The sequence below is a fragment of the Sardina pilchardus genome, chromosome 5 (genome assembly GCF_963854185.1).
Source record: "Sardina pilchardus chromosome 5, fSarPil1.1, whole genome shotgun sequence".
Classification (NCBI taxonomy): Eukaryota; Metazoa; Chordata; class Actinopteri; order Clupeiformes; family Clupeidae; genus Sardina; species Sardina pilchardus.
In genome coordinates this window covers 12486071-12510253 of record NC_084998.1, presented here as the reverse complement: position 1 = coordinate 12510253, position 24183 = coordinate 12486071, and the positions used below count along the sequence as shown (strand labels likewise).

At 44.2% G+C, this 24183-nt stretch overlaps 1 protein-coding gene across 1 annotated transcript in view; it reads left to right on the top strand.

Annotated features, from left to right (window-relative positions):
* The window catches only part of sptbn4a (spectrin, beta, non-erythrocytic 4a), a 39286-nt gene extending 18461 nt beyond the window's left edge, over nt 1-20825 (top strand). The window contains exons 2-20 of the mRNA XM_062535857.1: nt 375-602; nt 672-710; nt 2435-2674; nt 3257-3346; nt 4952-5230; nt 6291-6421; nt 6706-6910; nt 7346-7591; nt 8543-8677; nt 9160-9407; nt 10923-11061; nt 11264-11348; nt 11750-11955; nt 13125-14050; nt 14932-14992; nt 15309-15565; nt 17812-17982; nt 18400-18442; nt 19785-20825. Coding sequence (XP_062391841.1) covers nt 375-602; nt 672-710; nt 2435-2674; nt 3257-3346; nt 4952-5230; nt 6291-6421; nt 6706-6910; nt 7346-7591; nt 8543-8677; nt 9160-9407; nt 10923-11061; nt 11264-11348; nt 11750-11955; nt 13125-14050; nt 14932-14992; nt 15309-15565; nt 17812-17982; nt 18400-18442; nt 19785-20075 — 4020 coding nt within the window. The 3' untranslated portion in view covers nt 20076-20825. The remainder of the gene's footprint in view (nt 1-374; nt 603-671; nt 711-2434; nt 2675-3256; nt 3347-4951; nt 5231-6290; nt 6422-6705; nt 6911-7345; nt 7592-8542; nt 8678-9159; nt 9408-10922; nt 11062-11263; nt 11349-11749; nt 11956-13124; nt 14051-14931; nt 14993-15308; nt 15566-17811; nt 17983-18399; nt 18443-19784) is intronic.
* The last annotated feature ends 3358 nt before the right edge of the window (nt 20826-24183 follow it).

Genomic DNA, 24183 nt, shown 5'->3' with positions numbered 1-24183 from the left:
TTTCTCTAAATAACGTTGAGCGTAAAGCGACTGATTTCGCTTTGAAGGGTCACATGTGTGTGTATATATACAGACAGATTCCCATAGATTGTGTATATAAACACAAAAAGAACATGTGTACAAATGTGTGTGTGTGTGTGTGTGTGTTCTTAATATTTGTATGTTCTTCTGTGTGTGTGTGTGTGTGTGTGTGTGTGTGTGTGTGTATGTGTGTGTGTGTGTGTGTGTGTGTGTGTGTGTGTGTGTGTGTGTGTGTGTGTGTGTGTGTGTGTATTCTTGATATATGTACTGTATGTCTGTGTGAGTCTATACGTTCTTGTGTGTGTGTGTGTGTGTGTGTGTGTTGACCTCTCTGACCTCCCGTGTCCCTGCAGGAGGGTAAGGAGCTGATCCAGGAGCAGCCGGAGCTGCAGTCGGTGGTGCTGCAGAAGCTGGAGGAGATGCGCGAGTGCTGGACCCACCTGGAGAGCACCACCAAGGCCAAGGCCCGGCAGCTCTTCGAGACGCAGAACCACCGGACCCTCAGCAACGACCCGCCCGCCAAGACCCTGACGGACCTGGACCAGCAGCTGTCCCTGTTGCAGGAGCAGCCCCCGGCGGTGGCCTCCGCCTCTGCTGCCACTGCCTCCGCCCTCGCCTCCTCCACCACCACCCAGCCCACCCTGCTGCAGCCCAGGCCCACCTTCAGCCAGCAGCTCCAGAGGATACAGGTATACAGGCCGGGAACATGCTCCGTTCTCCTGCACCTCTCTGTGTCCCGTTGGGTTTCATTACCCATATGGAACTCTTCTCATGCCCCTGAGATGTCCATCTCGTTCTGTTCTGCTTCTCTGTCTCCTCTCTCCACATTCTTCTGTATCTAGTCACTTAGTTAGTTTATGAGTTGTCCTTTAGGATAGTTATATTTTATGGTTTCCCACGCTTTCATCGTACAGTACATGGTCACAGGCTAGACATTCGTGGTTGGCGGTAATGGCCATGGACTCCGCCGATAATTCGCGGATCAGGCGTGTAACATGACGAAAAATAATATTTTGATTAAATTCGGGCAGGTGGCGTAACCAATCAAATGTATACAGTATAGATGTGCAATAAAAAAGTAGAAAACAGGGCAAGTTGACAGTGATAACTTCTACAAGCTCAGTAACATCCACAGCAAAAAAATAAGGTGAGTATAGTTTGAACACTTTGCCCATTAGTTAGATGTGCAAGGCAAGTATGCAAGTCTGGGGGTTGTTATGGATGGACTATTAAAAATGTGAACATGCACGTTGCACTGTTGTGTGGTGGACTTGCGGTGGCTCCATAGTTTGTTTCTTATATGATCGTTGAGCCTCCTAGTCATCACCCAGACATGACAGTGCATAGAGTTACAGTAATTAGCCTATAACCTATAAAGCAATAGCCATTAATAAGCAGGCTAAATATCAGCATGTTGAAATGATGTGCCAAATTGAGTTTTTTATTACAATGATAAAATTGTACAGTAGCCTAAGGTAAGGTCAGGTTTGCCGATGTGCATTTTATTTGGGCTATTTATTTATTTTTGTCCCTGTGCGCTGGTCAGAGACTGAGTTCATTGCTGATAATCTGGGGGTACAGTACAACATAACCAATAGGCTATACAAGGGACTTAAACCTTTAAATATCTTTGCTTAAAGCAACCAGTGGATGAATGGTGGATGGATGATGTGTTTTTTGATGCGGTTGTGTATCAAATTATAGCCCATCCGCGCATCTCTATCACAGGCACAGGATGGCACATACAAACGTACATATTCCAGACACCTTGACATTTGTCTGATTCATCTTTCCTCAACCTTGTTGTCTAATCCCACTCTGTGTTCGCCTCACACTCACACTCATACACTGATGTGTTTGATGCTGTGATGGTATAAAATTATGTGACGTAGGACATAGGCAGTTGTAGCTTTACAGTGCAGACGTGGCCTCAACACATTTTCAATCTGTGTAAACGGCATAAACTCTGGGCTAGACATCATCCCCTTTGAATTATAAGTAAAGGTTGTATCTGAAATTTTATCAAAATTGAGTTACTGACATATTCTTATTCTGTGACACCTTAAAAAGCTGAGGTGTTTCTCGTAGTTGTATGCGTTTTTGGACATTATATCTAAAGAGGTCTGTTCCGCTTATCAGTATACGTAATGTGGTATTCTAAGACTTTTGAAGCTCAATATTTCAGAACTACTCAAAAGGTAGATGGAACCTTATAATTCTACGGGGACGACATGTCTCAAAGCATTTGTCTTTTGTCTTTTCGCTCTGCCTCCCTCTCTCTCTCCCCCTCCTCCTCCCCTCCCTCTCTCTCTCTCCCCCTCTCCTGACCCCCACTCTGCCTCCCTCTCTCTCTCTCCCCCTCTCCCTCCGTCCCTCTCTCTCTCTCCCCCTCTCCTGACCCCCACTGTGCCAGACCATGGAGTCGCAGTTGTACCGCGGAGTGGGCATGTCCCAGCTGGGCGGCAGCATGTCGGACGTGGGCGCGGGCGAGCTGCAGGCGGGCCTGCTGAGGATGGTGGGGGTGGGGGAGGGGGAGGAGCGGCCGGCCGAGACGCGCATCTGCCGCCTCATCGAGCCGCTCAAGGAGAGGCGCCGCATCCTGCTGGCCTCCAAGGAGCTGCACCAAGTCAGCCAGGACCTGGAGGACGAGATTGTGAGTCCTCACAAAATCCAGACTAGGATTACGCTTCATCTCTAATTTATAGATAGATAGATAGATAGATAGATAGATACTGTAGATAGATAGATACAGTAGATAGATAGATAGATAGATAACTTTAATGTCATTCAGGTATACACATAGACACAGTGCATTTCGTTGCATTGACTACATACATTTATCACTCACTCACACCATACTTGGTTTGCAGGCATTCTCAAAATAAATATTTCAGATACAAATACTGACCTTACACAATGGACACTAGGAGCCCTAATTTAAACGCTGGGCAAAGTGCAAACTCAATCTATGAGTTCTTGTGCATGAACTAATATAATCATGTGGCATGAGACAGCTCTTAGCTGACCCATCGCTGTTTGTGCTTAGGGTCTTTCTCATGGTATTAAATTTGCAAATAAATTTTGCGTAGTTATTAATCAAGCTTTTGTTAGACTTTAGACTGCTCTTTCACAGCATTTAAATTAGGGCCCTAGTCCTTATGTGTCCACACTAGTGTCAGTGTGTAGCCGTACTGTACGTGGGTTTTGCATTGGATGGTGTTGTGTGGTCCTGCAGGTGTGGATCCAGGAGAGGCTCCCTCTGGCATCCTCCAAGGAATACGGAAACAACCTGCAGAGTGTGCAACAGCTGATGAAGACAAATGAGGTTCCCGCTCCCCCTAACACAGCACACATACAGTACCTGCACCATTCAGATGATGCTAAATTACTGCATGTTTAGTGAAAAAAAGGATTTAAGACAATATTGTGTGGAGTCCTATTTATTTTAACCAGGCATAGGCTGATAGCCAACAGCCATACCTTGCAAATAGCCTCAAACAACACAACATGAATTGACAAAACTAGCTACGTTAGCTACGTCATGGGTGTTTTGTGAATATATTTGGCACTGTTGTGCGGTGCTAGCTTTTTGTTAACATGTTGGTAGGATTTTGACGAATTTGGAGGTATGATTAAATATTCACCAGGACAATTCCGTTGAACATGACGACACCACATTGCTGCACACCACAGACAGGCTCCATCACTGTGGCAACCATGCAGTGGGAACCAGCTAATTTGCTGATTCATTGACATAGTGCAGGGCGCAATCAAGTGCAAATTGATTGAGTAAATTAGTTTTGCTTTTTTAACACCTAAAGGAACATGACAGAGGTTAACTTTAAATGAGAATTGGTCCATGTTCTCTTCCTTGTTCGTGCCTCAACACACCTGAGCATTGCTTTGACCCACCCACATTTGCTTTTAATATCGTGTGGCAAATTAGCCACAAATTAAACTGTGTAGTAATTAAATTAGCTTTAGAACATGCCCAACTGATGTATTGCATTCTCTGCCGTGTTCTGCATTATTGAAATTAGAACCCTTAGTGCCCTGTTTTGCACCCAGCACATTGTGGTACCATTGTGGTGGTGATGCCATTCTTGTTGCTAGCTTACACTGGCACAGTTATCCTTATTAGGCCAGGTGTACGAGTTCACAAGTTGTCAAATTAACCTTGCGCACTTGTGTGTGTCGATGAAAAAAATGAGGTGTGGTCAGATGCATGATCACAAATTGCTATTTCAATGTCACTAGAAATGATAATGCCGCTGATCTGAAAAAAGAAACTGGTGAAATGCACATGTTCAGCTATTTTGAGAGCGCACTGTCGAGTGGCAAGACCTTAGCAATGAGTCCCTGGCAACACAATGTAAAGACTGTGCTGGGGTGTTTGGATGAGTGTCCTTAAGATTTTCATTCAGTCATTTGAACGTTATTGGGCTAAGTGTTGTTGTTTTTTGATTGTAACTCCTGGTGATTCAGTAGTGAAAGTAAATAACTAAGACTTTGTTGTGTTGTTGCCCACAAGTTCAAATAGTAGGCTTAAATACTCTGCTTGTCACACACACTCACGTTTTAGCAAAGAAAGCTTTAGTGGAATCCTGCTGTTGCATTCACAGTCGCATTTGCAAGCAGATTCCTTCTGGCGATATGCACTCACTCGTCGTCAAAAAAACCAACACACCGCGCTCATATTGTAATGCCTTTCTTGCTCTAAAAGGGAATGGCATACTGTATGTCAGTCTCATTGGTTTAATGGATGATGAATTTAATGGTTTAAATTAGCAAAAGTGGACTGGACACGCCCTAAATGTGCTTATACCATATACTTTAGAGACCATGCATTTTAGAACGTCAAAATAGGGGCCATCATCTCAATATTGTTTTACTGACAGAGGGAATCTTAATTCTGATTGGTCTGGAGCAGGTGCTGCAGATGGACCTGCAGAGCCGGAGAGACCGATTGGAGGAGGTGTTGGAGAGGGCGGGAGCAGTGGCGGCACTGCGCACGCCGGAGGCGGACATGGTGCGGGAAGGGGCGGAGCATGCACGGCAGCTGTGGGAGGTGCTTCTGGTGGAGGCGGAGCGTCGCACGGTGATGCTGGACGCCGTGTTCCATGCCCAGCAGTACTACACGCAGGCAGCCAAGGCCGAGTCCTGGCTCAGCGGTCAGAAGCTCCAGGTCATCAACGAGGAGAGAGGCACGGTATGAAGCTTTCTCACCCACTTAGCAGACAACGTTCAGAGAGCATACCCAGCAGTTCTTAGCACAAAAGGAATCAGCCAGAATTTTTGGAGAAACAATTTGTTATGAACGTTTTTGGTGTACAGTACGAATAGAAACGTTTATGCTCAGTTTGGTGTATTTAAACCCATTTCTATGAACATCTTTATTAGAGGATTGATTAATTTAGAACTATTTTAGTTGGGCCTATGGGAGAGGGTGCATAAGTACAGTAGACCTTATTAATAAAATATTAAGTATGAAGTAATTTAGCGTTTTAAGGTGTAGTCATAACTCCTTCAACCCCATTTAGAGCTATAGTCAATGGAACCATATTTGAACAGTAAACTGTATTTTCACACTTTACAACACACTTTACAAACAATTTATACAGGTTTTACAAACATGCTGTGTAATAATTATCCAGCTATACCGTCTACTCACAACATACAGAAAACCGTGGTGTGTGTTCGTCTCAGTAAGATGAAGTCATCCCACTTAGGAGTCTTTTAATCTGTTATTCTGGCACACCACCACACGCAGCCACGTAGAGTGAGCAGAGCCACGCCATCAGCAGATGGCCCACAATATTTCTGCGATTATGCCCAGTGCGTTTACAGCAGGTGTGGGTTTATCTGCATGGCAGGATGAGGTGTAGCAAGCGGAGTGAGACTCCTGAAGGATTCAATGGGGGCCAGTGCGGGACACTGAGGGGTTTTGGTGTACCACACCCTATCATTTAGTGATCATCACAGCCAGTATCCGATGCGGTGATTTGTTGTTATTACAGCTAATTGCTGTGTAGCTAACTATGTGACATGCAAGTTGTCAGAGCAGCAGAAATTTCCGATCTCTCTCTTGACATTTGGTCAAAATATAAACATTATTTATGCTCCTTCATCACTTGTCTCCACAAACATTTGTATTTGTTTATGACATGACTATCATATCTGAAGACAGAAGGTTAATAGAAAGCCTCAATCTCCAGCTCTGCCTCTGATTGCGGTTGTGTGTGGGGGGGGCTGTCTTTGTTTCATGGCAGGATGAGCCAAGTACCCTGAGGCTCCTGAAGGAGCAGCTCGCTCTGGAGCAGACGGTGGAGAACTACGCAGAGACCGTCAGCTTCCTGTCTCAGCAGTGCCGCAGGATGCTGGAGCTCGGACACCCAGACAGGTAGAGGCTTGCCTAAAGATGGAGGGATGAATAGATAGATAGATTGATAGATAGATAGACAGATAGATAGAGGTCGATCGATTGATGGATAGACTGATGGATGATGGATGGATGGTATACATAAACAATGTTAGTATTATGGAGATAATGCCCATATTCAGATAAATGCGAAAAAGAATTTTGAGTTATTTATAGTCCTCCCTACCCCTTCTCTCTATCTCTCTCTCTCTCTCTCTCTGTCTCTCTCTCTCTCTCTCTCTCTCTCTCTGTCTGATCTCCTTCAGTGAGCATATCACCAAGCAGCAGTCCCACATAGACCGCCTGTACGTGTCGCTGAAGGACCTGGTGGAGCAGCGCAAGACCAAGCTGGAGCAGCAGTACTGGCTGTACCAGCTGAAGCGTGAGGTGGAGGGCCTGGAGAAGTGGATAGCCCAGCGCGAGGCGGTGGCCAGCTCCACGGAGATGGGACAGGACCTGGAGCATGTCACGGTCAGCAAGCTTTCAGCGCCTCACGGGCGGCAGCCAGGGCCACGCATCTCATGCCGCTCGGCATCGGAAAAAAATACTCGTTTCGTAACTCGAAGTCGAGACTTGTGCCGTATCAGTACAGTGGATGCTCTTGAAATGCCATCCTTTTAAGCATAACTGAGCATCTGCTGTGTGGGTGCAGGCTTTTCTGTTCAGCCAACATTGCAAACATTCATGTAGACTGATGCAGATATTTTCATCCAACTTCAAACATAGATTGTTGAGAGATTCTGCATATTTGTGAATAAGCATACTTCCATAAATATGCCTTCTTCCTCATAAATTACAGGAAAAGTCAAATTGCAACACTGTAAAATAATATCTTCCTTCCTGTCTCTTCGACCGTCTCTCCTCACCTTCCCTAACGTTGCCCCCCCCCCCCCCTCTGCCTTGCAGGTCCTGCAGGAGAAGTTCACCAAGTTCACGACGGAGACTCGCGCGGCCGGCCAGCGGCAGATGGAGTCGGTCAACAAGATGGTGAACGAGATGATCGACTGCGGCCACGTGGACGCCGCCACCATCGCCGAGTGGAAGGACGGCCTGAACGAGTCGTGGGCCGACCTGCAGGAGCTGATGGAGACGCGGAGCCAGATGCTGGCCGCCTCGCACCAGCTGCACAAGTTCTTCACCGACTGCCAGGAGGTGAGCAACGAAAACAAACGCCATCCTACAGGCGTTTAGGATTATCTGTAGGTGTGGATAACATGGATGTACAGTACTGTATGTAGAGAGATCTTTGCTTACCGTAAGTTCCCAACTATTAGCCGCGGCTGGCTTGTACATGGATTTTGCTACGTTTTTTCAGCTATGAGGTTAATGCACAAGGGCAGTTAACGTGGTATTAATATGGTTTTGTTTTTTTAACTTGTATGAAACACTGTCCTGCGGCTTATACACAATGCGGCTAATGTATGTGTACTGTATACAGGGTATGTGTGGATATGGATGTACAGTATGTAGAGATCTTTACTTATGTACTCTGTGTTTGAATTAATGTATCTGTATGAATCTCTCTGGCTTGTGTCTTCAGTCTTACATATTTGCTTACATGTCTGTTAAAGGGACACTTCACCGATTAGCATTAAGCTTTGTATCTTTAGAAAACCAGTCATGTTTTTGAATGGTCATGCATCATTCCCTCTGTTTGCCTTGAGATGGGAGAAATACTGATTTCAATGAAACCCATGAATAGGACTTCCTGCTTTCAATGATGTAAAATGATGATTTTTACATCATTGAAAGCAGGAAGTCCAACATTGAAATCCGCATTTCTCCCATCTCAAGACAAACTGAGGGAATGATGCATGACCATTCAAAAACATGACTGGTTTTCTAAAGACACAAAGCTTAATGCTAATTGGTGAAGTGTCCCTTTAATAGATTATTTTCGTCTGTGAGTGTGTGTGCGTCTGTGTGTTATAGCTGGTATGATTAATGCAGGGCAGAGATCTCAGTCTGACATTAGATTCCTAGTCATAATGCGTTCAGCTGCAAAATGCGTAGGTGAAGACTAATCACTTCTTTCTGGTCTTAACTACTCCATGCCCTCTCTCACCACTCTGCCCTGGTGCTGTTTGTGTGTTATGTGTTCAGGTGTTGGTTCAGGTCGAGGGCAAGATGCGCCAGCTCCCCGAGGTGCGCTCGTGTCAGGTGAGCACGGCCAACCCTGGCACGCTGCAGAGGCTGCTGCACTCGTTTGAGCATGCGCTCCAGCTCCTCGTCACCCAGGTGAGACAACGCGCACACATACACACACACACACACACACACACAAGATACACACAAACACACACATAAAAATACACATACACATACACATACACATACACATACACATACACATACACATACACATACACATACACATACACATACACATACACATACGGGTGCCCATATATTTCATATGATCCCTTAAATAACTTGAGATCACTTAGGAGGGTACACTAAAAATACTTATGATCTACACATACACATCAATATTATAGATGATGGCCGCTAACTGAAACTGCATCCAAGTTTACAATAGTAAAATGGTAAATTTACCGCATCTATTTAAGTTTTTTATACTCCACTCAAACAATATTTACATTAATATCTCTCATTGAACAAATTGTAAGATATTATATAACACTGACCAGACCCATAATAAGGAACAAGAAAATGGTCATGTTTTTCTGTCCGTGACCTTTCTACCTTTGACCCCGCAGGTGCGGCAGCTGCAGGAGAATGCGGCCCAGTTGAGGGCCATTTACGCTGGGGAGAAGGCCGACGCCATCCTGGCCCGTGAGCAGGAAGTGATGCAAGCCTGGAGGGAGCTGCTGGTGTCCTGCGAGGGCAGCCGTGTGCAGGTCACCACGGTAACGGACAAGGTGCAGTTCTTTGCCCTGGTGCGAGAGCTGAGCATGTGGACAGATGGCATTATGGGCCAGATTGGACCCCATCCGGACAGTGCTAGGTAGGAACATACACACACACACACACACACACACAAACACTCACAAACACACACCTGTTCAAGTTGATAGAGTGGTAGACTGATGGTTTAGTATTTCTTAAAGACTGCAGCAGATAGACTTAAACACACAAAACTGCTAAAACTGCTAAAGCTGCTAATTGCTAATGGAACTTAACACATGCTAAAAGCAAATGAGTTAAATCCCCTTCACTCCTGTATCCAATGCCTTGCCCACCTCCCTCAATATGCCTTGCTGCCTAGATTACTGATAGGCATCTTGATAAGCAAATTTGAGTGGTTTACCGGTGAGTGTTAAAATGATATATTTTCATTAATAGGAGCCACCCAAAGCCATCGATATCTCAAAGTTGCGACACTACCGTTGACTCCCGTGAACAAACAATGGCGGCACTTCCGGGAACTTTTCCATTGAGAATGAATGAACATAATACGACTTTTCTACATGACTTATAGTCGTGTGCATAATAATGCATTTTCATTGAGTAATGTATATGTATATGTATGTGGAAATGCAGTTTATAGTAATTTTCATCGAGTATTCACCGTAAATATTAATGCGATCGCTGCTGTCAATCCCGTAGTAAACCAGGGACCGAGGGAACTACTGAGTCTACCCACTAACCACGTGACCGCTCTAATCTGGCTTTAACATGGAAGTCAACGGCTGTCGCAACTTTGAGATATCGATGGCTTTGGAGCCACCTATTTGTATGTCAATATGGATGTTTAGTTTTAGAAATAGGCCCACGCCATTCTAGTATGTCTTTCCCAATAGTTTTTTACTGTAAGAAATCTGGGTTGATTTGTGACATACATTTGCAAAACAAATTCCTTATAAGTAAGGACCCTCACAGCAGAAACAGTTACTTCTAAAGGCAGAAGTGTAGCATGAAGTCTGGGTAAATGCCATACAGTAGATGAAGCGTATTCTAGTCGCCTTTGGACACAGCTGCAGAAACCCATTTCTGTTTAAATGTCACACTCTTCTTTGGAGCATTTTTGCTAGGAATGGTCGGCTGATCACTGCTCCATTTTGTGACTGTCCCTCTGAGGCAAATTGGTTTGTTATAAAATGCTGTTTTCACAGAGATTGTCATTAATGTTGTATTAGCTTACTAGCTGCAAACTACATCTGCATACTTACAAAAAAATCTACCTACGCGGATATAATAAGCTATGAATAGGGGGTAAACAACCAACAACATTGTGATGCATTTGCAAGAATGCTAACATGTTTCTTGAAAATGTTTCCATGTATTCGTTTTAGCAGACATGTTTACCCAAAGTGATGTATTGGAGAGTAGACACACACAGACACACATAACCTTGGTGTTGTTAGCTTCAGGAACACTTCCAACATTTTCACCACCACCACAATCAGTCAGTATGTTGTAGGTGTGCACTACAGTGGATGAGTGCAATTGTTATTTATTTCCCAATCTGTGGTTTATATTGTGTCTCATTGCTTCGTCTGTTTGTTTCGCAAACCATCAGGGACGTGTCAGGTGTAGAGACGATGATGGCCCAGCATCAGAACCTGAAGGCTAAGATGGAGGCCAAGAGCAAAGTGTTCACCCAGTGTGTGGAGATGGGAAAGATGCTCCTGGCAGCCCGCAACCCTGCATCTGAGGAGGTGTTGTACTCAAACAGACCGGGTGGCATAAACACACACGTGTAGCCATATATACACACACACACACACACACACACACATGCTCACACTCAAACACACGTGCCAAGACTTGCTTGCATAGCCAGCACATACCTTTCCTCTATCATTTATCTGACTCTGTCTATCCACCTCTTCTCCCTCTCTCTGTCTGTCTGTCTACCAGGTAAAGGAGAAGCTGGACCATGTGATGGCCAAGCAGAAAGACCTGAATGATCGATGGGACCTGCACTGGGAGAAACTGCAGCACAGTAAGCACTAGGGCATGGATTTACACCCACACACACCGCACTCTCACACACACCGCACACACACACACACACACACACACACACACACACACACACACACACACACACACACACACACACACGCACACACGCACACACACACACACACATACATTATCATTAAACATGGTAGAGGTATTAATAAAAGCAGAGTAACTAATACATTGAATTGGAGCACTTAAAAGCTTCTTATATCAACCACAACAATAGATGGACTTAAAAAAGACACATGTCTGTGAGACAACTATAATTAGAATCAAAATGTTGAAATAGCAAGGGATCTGTCAAATCCAGTGTGTCCTCGCCAGATCACAACTAGATCTATTTTCTGAGTGTTCTGCTGTCGCTCTCTGATGCTGCAGCGCAACAGAGACTCCAGGACGCCCAGAGGATTCTGGCCGAGAAGGCGTGGCTAACCTCCAAAGAGCCAATGATCAGCCCCGCCAGCCCGCGTGAAATGATGGGCGGGGCAGGAGGAGCCGACGAGGTGGAGGCGCTGATTCGTCGGCACGAGGCATTCCGGAAAGCTGCGGCCACATGGAAGGAACATTTCAGCTCTTTGCGACAGGTTCATACTGTACATTTCATACAAGCAGAGTGCTTATGGGTAGGGATGTAACGAGGCACCGTGAATCGGCTGAAAATCGATTTCTAATGTGTGAAGATTACTGTACAACCGTAGCCTGGCTAGCGCCACCACTTCTCAATGAGACTTGGTCTGGGAACCAAACGTTCATTTGCTCATATTTGAAAAAAAATGCCCAGATCCGTTTGCTATCGATGTCTATCGAAAGCGTCTGTGCATAGCTCATCATCGTCTTGCTTTCCCCCCTGTTCTGTGATTGGTCCCCTATCGGAGGCAAAAATTAGGGTGGTCGTTTTGAGGCTGCTTTAGCAGCGTAAATCAAATCAATGATGAATCAAATTTTTAAATAGTATAGGGCATATTCTGCTTTTGATTTCACTTGTTCGATATCAGACATCAGAACACAGTCAGTTGTTGGTTGGTGGTTCAGAGTGGTTTTTCAGAAGACACAGACATCCCCATAATTGACATAATTAATTGAGAATTGGGTGTCAGATTGGACAAAAGTTTATTCTAATTTAAAACAACCTCATCAGGGTGCTGGATCATACGCATGGGACTGGAACACTTAGATAACAGCGAGTTCACACCTTGTCTTCCTCTCAGTTTACATAGATAAAGGGATATTTTTCAGACATAATTTGCCTGCAGGATATTCCTTTAAAAGAAATCATGAGAAAATAGTATTGTGAACTTAAAATTGTGAATTGTACCGAATCGTGAGTTGAACGTATGTTACATCCCTACTTATAGGTGATTTATCATATTTAGTTTACTCATATCATATTTATATGATATTTTTACTTTATTTATCAGATTTAATTGGTGTATGATTTTATTGTCTGTCGCTGCATGTACAGAATATAAGCTCTGTGTAAGGAAAGTGACATCACATGTGAAACAAAATAAATATAGAAAGTAACTTTCAATGAGTTGAGTTTTAGCCTGCTTACAGAGTAACGTTGACAGTACTTTTCATATACAGGGTCATAAACATAAGCTCATCTTAGCTTCCACAGCATAAACAAGTATACAGTATAGTTTTATTGCTCATACTGTCAGTAGTGTGGATAGTGTGATTGCAGTTGATAACGTTGTTTCCTTTTGTCTCCACTCTCCCTGCTCTGCCTCTTACGTTTGTCACCTATCAGGTGGAGAAGCTGAAGGAGGAGAAGAGCAGGCATACCTCCTCTTCATCGCTGCTCAACAGGCAGATGTTTCCTCTCTCCTGCCTGGTCGGGAGCTCGTCCTCCTCGTCGTCCTCCTCCACGCCCTTCAGGCAGAGTCTCCAGGACCAGCTGGACATCAAGTCTGGCCCGGACGTGCCACAGCTGGCGGCCCACTCTCTCGCCCAGAGACTGGGCACCCTGGCGTCCTACAGCCCCGTCATGAACGGCTCGTCCTACCACGGCCTCAACCCGCAAGCCGGGGTCGGCGTGTCGGACAATCCGGGCTACCACGTGCTGGCCCAGCAGGCCGGGCAGCTCGGAGTGGACAGCTCCAGTTACCACGGGCTGAACCAACAGGGTATGATGGGGGTGGACAGCTCCAGCTACCAGGGGCTGAACAATCCGGGCATGGCGGGTGCCGCCGCTGGCATGATGCCCGAGCCGAAGATGGCGTACGCGTGGCAGCACCTGAAGACCGACTGCATGCAGCCCAAGCTGAACCACATCCACAAGGCCGTGCCCGCGCTCCTCGAGGCCCACCATGCCCAGCAGCAGCAGCAGCAGCAGCAGGGCCACCCCATGGGCGAGATCCACCCGGGCATCGGCATCGACGGCCTGGAGCTGCTGCACGGCCGGCTCCAGAGGGACCCCCGCGGCAGCCGCTCCGACCCCCAGATGGACCACCTGCGACGGGAGCGCGAGTACAGGCTGGGCCGGCAGACCTCCAGCGAGCAGGAGATCCAGGCGCGCCTCAACGAGCTGCCCATGATCGTACGGCAGGAGCGCTACCGCCGGCGGCTCGAGCGGCAATCGTCCAGCGAGCAGGAGCAGGCCAGTGGCCAGGCCAGTGGCCAGGCCAGCGGCAAGCCCAGCGACCAGGAGTCTGCCACCTCGGACAAGAGGCCTGGGTGAGGGAGTCAGGACCGGTGTGGTTTATTCAATTCTATTTTCACTCATTTGCCAAGCCACATATCATACAGCTTGAATATTAAGAAAGGCAGAGACACTGGTAAATGGCTGGCTGGTAAAAGCCTAGAAACACGTTTTCATTTAAAGCAGTGAATACTATTTTATTCGAGGGACGAAGGTAGGTATAAAGAGATACTGACGGATTTTTTTATTATTATTAACGGAAGCTGGCCCTTTCAATGAATAACTGCACTACTTCAAGTGTCAAAGCTGCAGTTTTCTGAGTATCAAAGCTACAGAATAACAGTTAATATGAAATTTCATATTTTGGACATGGTAACTAGAAAAAAACACTAGCCACAGAGAACTCCATGTTGTTTAGTGGCTTGTGGTGAGAGTGTGGTGGGCTTTACATCACAGTGTTGCTAAATGCATCCGTTAGCAAGCTGTCTGGCTTGAATCAGTAGGCTTGCTGTGTTGTTGCTGGTTTTGCAAGGCTAAGCTACTGACCATTGGGTAGTTAGCTTAGTATTTTTGAGCAAAAACATCTCCTTTTTAATAGTGGTATCCTGTTTTGGAAACAGAGGTTAGAAATGACTAACATTACCCACACACCCGCTTACAAATTTGAGATTAGTCAGTCCTGATAGCTCATGAATCCCATGAGGAGAAAGAGGACTAAGATGATGCTGTCTTTAGTACTTAAGGGTAGTTGTAAAATTATATCAGGACCCATATTATTGACTTATAATTGACTGCTCGATAACAACATGTGTGTTAGCTTTTTTAAAAGATTGAGTATTTTTTAGTGTTTCCTAGTGTTTTTTGCATAACTTGAACTTGTACAACCTTCTGACTGAGTGTCCTTTGATGTTTTTAGGGAGAAACGCTCCACAATGGCTGAGATCGTTGAGCAGGTTCAAGAAAGAGAGGCAGCACAAGTAAGTGATACTGATATACATTATATACAGTATATATAGCATAGTGAAATGTGGATAATCCTTAGATATGAATACCGTAATTTCCCAACTATTAGCAGTGGCTTATACATTGATTTTGATAAATTTCTTCAGCTATGATGTTAATACGCGGGGACAGTTAATATGGTATTAACATGGTTTTGTGCCTTTCAACTTGCATAAAACACTGTCCTGCGGCTTATACACAATGTGGCTAATACACAGGAAATTACTCTAAGTGTTTTTTTTGGTCAAATGTATGGAAAATGTGTTGAAAATCTTTCCTGATCTCCCACAGGCCCGAGGGGAAGTGTACCGGCCCCCCAGTGTCCTCTCGGCGCCGTGTGGCCGTCTGGACCGCCCGCGGGCGAGGGACCGGCCCAAACCCCGGAGGAGGCCGAGGCCCAAAGAGCCAGAGGAGACGACCCGCCGCTCGCGATCGGCGCCCGCCCAGAGTGCCCTCGCCGTGCCAGCCGTCCCCAGCCACACCGTCCAGGTGGAGGGCTTCCTGTACCGCAAGCACGAGCCCGAGGGCAAGGAGAAGAGTCCCAACAGGTAACAGAATCCCCACGACGACCCCGCGCCCACCCAGCACACTTCAGACAGCTGTTCCCCACGACGACCCCACGCCCACCCAGCACACTTCAGACAGTAGTGTACCACAACAGCGCATATTAAGCACAGTCAGTGTTACCTGTATTAGGAGTTACTAAATGAATCAAAGAAAACGAGAGTACAGCACTCCTAGTCATACTGTATGTGTAACTTTTGATTTATTCCGTATGGGTACAAGCACCCAGTCAGCTTAATATTTTGTGAGTTGTGAGCACTCTATGAACTTTATTGAGTTACTAAATGTCTCAGATGACTTCATTACTAAAGTTTACACATGTCCTCAAACTGTCCTCTTTGTTTTATAGCATGATGGAGTATCTGTGTTTGAGTGACAGACAGCATGTATGACATCAACACAGTCTCTCAATCAGGACCTTGGGTAGAAACTCCATGGATAGTCCAGACCAAAAACATACACACGATCCATACAGTGTGTTCTTTTAGCCAATTTTACCAATTTGCTAGCCAGTTTTTTAGCCAAGTACTAATGAATGGAATATGAATATTTCACACACTGACACAAACACTCGCACACAATCCACGCCTAAGATTATACAAATATGCCATGTATAACAGCACCAATAATACCTTGGAGACATGCTCACTAAGGACTGCATAATACACAGCTGTCAGACAGAGCACTGGGGCAGCAGAGGGCCCCTTAAGGAACCCCATAGGGGTGTCACTCCTGTAAAGGCTTTGTGCTTGACAAGAGGCTCTGTAGGTTGTGAGCTGGGCTTGAAAGAATGCAGTTCAAAAGTAGGTTGAACAAATTGTCCTGGACAACAGTTGACTGCATTCTCATACAGCCCAATCGTGACGAAAATGTAATTTTGGGGCCAAGTCAAATCTTTAGTAAAACTAGCATACTAGCCAATGCACAAGGCTCTATACTGAAGAAGAGGTGTCACAAAAACTCTAAATGAGAAATCTAAATGAAGAAAGCTTTGCATTGAAACATTGGGGCCAAAGTGACCACTATTAACTCTTTCCTCTTTTGCTTCTCATTTTCATGGCCATGCTACATTTAGCATTCCTAATGGGTGCAAGGGAGAGTCATTTACAAACAGGAAGGACTAGTGCAGTAAAGCGGCAATAGATAAGCTTATGGTGCATTCCATTTAGTGTGTCAGTCTCGTACATTTACCCGCCCGACATGTGAGAATTAGTGGCTAGCATGAACGCTGGAGTTTGTAGTCTTTTGGGAAAGAACATGGATGCCACCAGGGCAGCAACTGTCTCTTAGTGCTGGACATGTGTCTAGAACACAAGCAGATGTCCCTCATTCTCCCTTTTTGGGTATGGTCAATGGGAATGAATAATAAAAACATTTTTAGGCAATTTCAACAAGAACTGTCACATTTCTAATGAGCTAGATGGGCATTAGCAGGCTAGCTAGTCATTGTTATTGTTTTGTGCTAGCCTCTTTAGCAAACCAGCTGGAAAACAAATCATTACACTGTATTGCACGCACAGCAAGTTAAATGTATGAATTGGTGACCAGATTGAAGCAGCAATGTAATGTAGTGTGTTAAAGCATTCCATTGTCATTAAAACGACCAACACGGTACAAATACAAAGAAAACACATGTCATCTCATCTCAACTATGGGCGCAGCCATATTTGTTTACAGGTCGTAAGCCCAACTCGGGGTACTCGCAAGTACTCCGAGGTAAAGGGGGTGTTCCTCCGTAAAATGCTGCAAGAAAGCTGGGTAATTTACACTTTACAACTCGGGCGGGTGACTTACGATACAAATGGATCGCAGGGTTACTCCCCCTGCTGGTTAGAAACTGCATTCAGACCCCCTAGTTGTACACACTATCTAGTGGAGTGCTCATCAGTACAATTACGTCTAACCAAAAGGATGGAACCTTTTTTTTTTCCAGAAACTGGTTTCTTAAATGTGCTACTTGGGTCGATAAGACCATGTGATCCAATCAATGTGAAGTAAATTGCAGGCCTGATAGAGTTCAGGCGTGGTGCCTGAATTCAGGCTTTAGCTCACCAAGGAAGGATGTGAAGAGAGGCTGTTCCCTATATTGTCTTTGAATGTATTTGATCATTTCAGACACAGATCATTTCCTGTCTATAAGCCCTGAAATCGATGTCATTTTAATAGATTGGTAAAGTGATTATATTTTCAACATTGGACTTCAATGTCTCCATCTGTGTTCCCTCTACAGCAAGTCCTGGGTGAACCTCTACTGTGTGCTCGCCAAGGGAGAGATCGGTTTCTACAAGGACGCCCGACACACCACCACGCCATACAACGACGAGCCACTACTCAGCCTCAGCACCTGCACCTGTGACAGTACGAACGGATACAAGAAGAAGAAAAACGCTTTCATCCTGAAGTAAGACTTGCGAGAGAAACGGTTAACTTAACTGGTTCAAAAGTTCAAAAAGGATTTAAATGAATAGATATAAGAATAATCAATAGACTGAATTTGCAAATAACCTGAAGACTTACTAAAACAAACATGCTCCCATATTTTATTTGATATATAATATTTTGATCTAAACTCTTTAGAGAAAATAATTATGTTTATTCCATACCCAAGAAATAGGAATAATAAAGAATACTCTTGAGACAAGAACATGACCTCATGTTGCAATCTCTATGGCAATTGCTGCACATGGTTCAACTAGTGATTGAAACTGTAAATATGATAATACACATATAGCACCTTGGATCATAGGGCGGCAAGACATCCCGTAGCGTTCTGGTCTAACTCAGCAACACTCAACGCAGCTCTATTTCTTCTTCACAGAGTCCCAAATTCAGATGACTATATTTTCCTGGCCAAGGATGAGGTAAGGACGTCCTTTGTCCTTGTCTCATCTGTGTATGTGTGTGTGCGTGTGTGTGTGCATGTGCGCGCATGTGTGTGTGTGTGTGTGCGTGTGTGTGTGCGCGTGTGTGTGTGCGTGTGTGTGTGGGGCAAAAGTACATTCACTCAACCATGTTTCCATTGTTAGGATCCTAGGTGCTATGCAGAGTTCAGGAGGAGTTTTCTTAAAGCACACTCCACTCTTTCATGTACATACATTGTTTTTAGCACAGCACCACTCATGGTACCAAGGGATAGTACTAGAGCTGGGCTGACGACGCTCACAGGTTTGCATGCTAACTTTAGTGGATATCGACTGTGTTTTTTGACATCATGCCATAATGGTTGTTTCTTATTCTGTTGATATGTCCAGGTCATTTTTAAATATAACCATATCTAAAATAACTCCACATAGCACTTTTAAGTATGGATTTCAGAATCTGTGTTCAGGTCACAGAGTGTATTAAATGACAATGGAGTATGTGTAAAGTATTGGTCTCTATACAAAGCAGAGATTTTTGGTTATTATTTGTAGGGGCCATACCGTATTGTTTCCAAATATGCAAATTAAACTCTCACCAAGCACAAACTTTCAAGACAATGAACTTACAAGGATACAGTCCCCTTAAAACTTGCCTCATCACACAGAAAATCCATTTTTATTATTATTATTTTTATTATTATTATTATTATTATTATTATTATTATTATTATTATTATTATTATTCAAGTCTATCAATATGGACACAGTGATATTGATATGCCAGGCATGTCACTATAGTGGTTCATCTTCTCCGAAGAATGCATCCATAATTTCATGGCTAGAATGTAGCTGCGCCCTCCCTGAATCGAAATAGCCATGAGCAGAAGCCCTCTGTTGCTACACTATTCCTCCCTATTGCTGCATTGCACTAACCGTCATCAGTCTGCCCTTGCTCTGTAGGATTCCATCTTCCTCTGCTCTGCATACCTGAGTGCTAGTCAGAAGCGCTCTTAATTTGCATATCTAGTGCATCTACTTAATGCACTGATCTTAAACCAATGTACCTGGAACAGGCATAGAGAGACAGTACGTACAGTATGTGTAGGGTAGGGGCAGGATAAAGAAGCTCTGCTCCAACTCAATACTCTCTATCTCAGCTCCCCTACTGAAGTCATTTGTAGAGCTCTTTATGGGCATGTAAAGCCAGTGGAGAGGGTTCAGTTACTGTAGGTGTGGAGAGCAGGGACAGAGGGTGGACATACATTGGAGGGGAGTGGGAGCACAACACCAGGGAGCTTCTGCTCTAACTGACTCACGCGACCATCTCCCCCCCTTCCCCCAGGACGAGTTCAAGAAGTGGGTGTCCAGCATCAACGCCTCCCTCCAGGAGCACGAGGACATCGTCAAGTGGGAGAAGCCCACCACCTCGTCCACAGACCCGGACAAGTCGGAGCAGCAGAACGCGCGCTCGGAAGGAGCCGACCGGTCCGAGGGAGCCGACCGCTCGGAGAGAGCCGATGGCTCGGAGAGAGCCGACGGCTCGGAAAAGGCCGACGGCTCGGAAAAAGTCGACACGTCGGAGAGGCTGGAGGGCCGGGACCCGGGCTCGAGCACTTCTGGCCGGAGCAAATGATACATAGTCACTACGTGTGAGAGGTTATCCATCTACCAGTCAGTCAATCTATCTATCAATCGATCTATCTAGCTATCTTATCTGTCTATCTATCTATCTATTTATTTATTTATTTATCTCTCCATCCATCGGTTTCACCCACCCAGCAAGTTTATTTATCTGAGCAGAGGTGAAAAGAGGAAGGTTTTTATTTTTTCAAAAGTTTATCCCTCTTTTTTCAGTCTCTCTTGCTTTTTTCTCTTTCACACAACTCTTCCCCCCCTCTCTGTCTACCCACATTACTTTGCTCTCTCTCTGTTTGAGTTTTTCTGCCCGGGTGTGGGTGTGTACTGTAATGTGCGTGTGTCCACATCATAATAAGCTAACTATGGGTATACATCACTCTATATTACCACACAGTATTTCTAGGTATGCTCTCCTGAAGACTATTCAAGCCTTTGGGAGATGGTGAAGTACCCCCAAAATGCAGGAGAAAAAAAAAACACAAAACAATTTATTTTGTTGTTTTCTGGAGCAGTGTATACACATGTGTTGCTTTGAATAGTTATCATTTCTGTGATGTGGTGTGTAAAATCTACAGTTCTTCCAAGTTTTTTTTTTATTCTGTCAGTGTACTTTGATTTAGCAAATTTGCATCTTCCAGTGATACTGAAGCCACTAACAAAAGCGCACATCCACACACACACAGACACAGACACAGACACACACACATACTGTACACATACATACACACACACACACACACACACACACACACACACAAATACACACACACACACACAAATATACACACACACACACACACACACACACACACACACACACACACACACACACACACACACACACACACACACACACACACACACACACACACACCTTGTGATAATATAACCCATACGTAGCATGTGTCTACCCACTTCACAAGAAAAATAGAATGCTAATTACATCATGGGAACCAAACGATCAGCTTCACTCCATTTCTTTGCAGATCATCTAAAGATTACAGAGGTTTCAGTGGGGTACACACATTGTATACTTGTAGCAGTGTATTTATTCTTAACTACAACCTAACACCTTAAAGGGCAGCACTGCAGTGATATAACATAAAGGGGTGGGGAAAGGTTGGTGGACCACAAACCTTTATGTTTCCTCTGTAGTGTATTTGTACTGGGCGTGTCTATTCTTCTATTCTAGAGGCGTGTTTCCCTACAAAAAAATCAGTCAGGTAGTCTTTTGTCTTAAAAAAAATTGTTGTGTTTTAGGATACCATGCTGCCAGACCTGTACTAACCTTGAGCATTATGCTTTTCCAATGAAATATGTGGGGATAAAAACCTGCAAGAAAATGTGAACATCCTGTATGTAAGGAAACCTGGAAATCATAATATTGTCATTACAGTAATTAGGTAACATAATAAAATCAGAACATTCAAGATAGTTTGAGACAAGAAGTCTTACCCATTATAAGTAGATAGCTTGCCTACTAAGGACATCTTTGGCTTCTCCAAGCTGTCCCTGGATTGTACCTTTGAGACAGTTTACTAGTTAATAGTGAAATCAGAGGTGGGTTGTCTGTGAGCATCCAATGCGTTACACAACAATTCACAAACGCACATGCTTGTGTTCATCTGTGTGTACGTGTGTACATCCGTGTTGACACTACTGTATGTGTGAATGTGTGTGTGTGCCTGTGTGTGTACACTAGTAAATCCAATCCTACAAGCTGTAATCAGTTAAAAAACCAACCTCTTTTTTCATTTTGTAAAAAAAATATACAACACAGCAAGCTAAATGTGTATTCATGGCTGGCTATATTCAGTAAATTGTAAAAATGAGAGTCAGTCACTTCAATTAGATATTGTTAAAAAAATGCATTTACCACGTTGTATGCAGGGAAAAGCTCTTTCTTCACGTAACACTGCTTATCAGGTTTTTGTCATACTTTTTTTACATATCTTGTAGCTAAACCACTGGTCAGTCATAGCGAATGCTATGACCAGGGTCATGTGTTCTGTCATGTGTCTGATTCTCCTTCACTGTAGGTCAGTGGGGGTGTTTTGTTACTGTTGCGGTTGTCTTTTGTTTGTTTTTTAGCTGTGTGATGGAGTTTAATTCATTTTCGGATGAAGTTGCTGCTTCCATTGTGTGTGTAGCATCTCTGATGCTCTCTCACTCGCGCTGTCAGGGAATGAATGTTTGCTTACTCTTTTTACAGCCACATTTGTGGTGGTTTTCCTGCCTGCCAGAACTAATTCACGTGCATTCAATTATTTATTTAAAATTATAGTTTATTTATTTCATCGGGGCGAGGTGAATGCCTCATGGAGAATCACTTGCATTGGTCTAGGCTATATACATAAAACACCCGGTTTGATCTCTAACCTTGAACACAAAGACGAAACTGAGAACGGAGGCAAACAGTTTCGCTCATACTATTGCATGATAGTTGTTTCCAATTCCATCATGCCACAAGTTCCACATTCTAGATGTTTTTCTCTTGCAAAATTGTTCAGAGTTCCAGAACACTTGCTTCCCTAAAAAAAAGGTGGAGTGGTGTGTCTGTAAGGGGGCAAAACTATTCTCACAAGAAGACACCATTGCTATTTACCTCAGTGTTACATGCTCAGCATAATGGAAAGTAAATTCATATCTCACACATCTCCGCATGCATAAAACACAGTGAACATGTCCTGTTCCTTTATTGGGTATCAGAGAGCAGCCACTTCACTAGGAAATGATGAATGGTGCTGGAATAAGAAGTGAAAATACTGATTATTATTGCCAACTACAGGATTGCAGCCTTAAAAAGTCTCTGTCAAACGTTTATCTACTTTATAGCTTTGTGTGTCAAGACAATTTAGTAGACCAGTTATTCACCAACCCTTCTGAATCACAAACCCCTTGCAAACACTGCAGTCACAACAATATACTGCTTTTTCAAAAGAAAATAAATTGAACATAGCGCTTTGTAAATGAAATTTTAATGATGTCTTTTGGCTACCGATACAGCCATTTCTGCTGCTATGGGCTTCATATGTATGTTCACTCCAAAAAAGACGCAAAACCAAACACTACCATCAAACAGGAAAGGGGACTGATGTTACAAGTGTTGTTTGCCAATACACTTCACCCTAGGTTGTACTTAAGAGACACGCCACTGTACCACACAAACAAGCATTAGCGATAGAGGAGCTAGGGGAATACCAGTGAAACCCTTTAACAGTGATCACACATACAGCAAACCGTCAGTATATCATGTAGAGTTGTGTAAACAGACATACTGTGTAGTTGAGGAATGTACAGTGTCCAAGTAAGCTATGTCAGCTGAAACTCATTGCCCTCTGTGCTTTTGGCTTACTGTGGTAGTAGCTTTGGACCCCTCACCGTTTTATTATATTTAGAAAAATCTGAATCATTCCAAGTTGGCATTTACCATCGAACAACAGCAGGTACTCTTAAGGTAGTCTAAACTGTGTTACTTAAATGGGTGAGGATGCCAGGGGATTCTCCATGGCTCTCTCCGTACAACAGCTTTCCAGGCAAAGATTTATGGGGAAGGACTTGCGGTCCTTCACCAGTAGACTCCCCCAGTGTCTCCCAGGACAACGGCTGTGATTGGCATTGGAGAATCTCATTATAGATTGAGGCCACTAGAATTACCTTAGGGACGTCTGCCCCCCCCCCCCCCCCCTTTTTTTTTCCTAACACATGGCAGAGTTTCTGCAAGCACCTCCCTATTCCTACTCATTGTGAGACCCCTGCTGTTATGGCTTGGAGACGCGAATCAATCACTAGTCGATTAACCGAAGGGCTGGTCTTTAAAAAAAATGTATTGAAATAAGAGTAATTGTTGTTGTTTTCTGTTGGGGAGGGGGGATGGAATTTAAGACATTTTCATGCCGTGACATCTGGATCTCACCAGTGTACAGTGTGTTATATATTGGTATAAAATGAATTATTTTTATGCAGTATTGTGTAGCTCTAACTCTGCTGATGAAGTATTGATCTAAAGTGAATATTTAAAAAAAAAAAAAAAAAAAAATGCTATGTCCACCCAGACAACTGCGCAGGGCAGAATAGAATTGTACTCTATGGAATTTAATGTG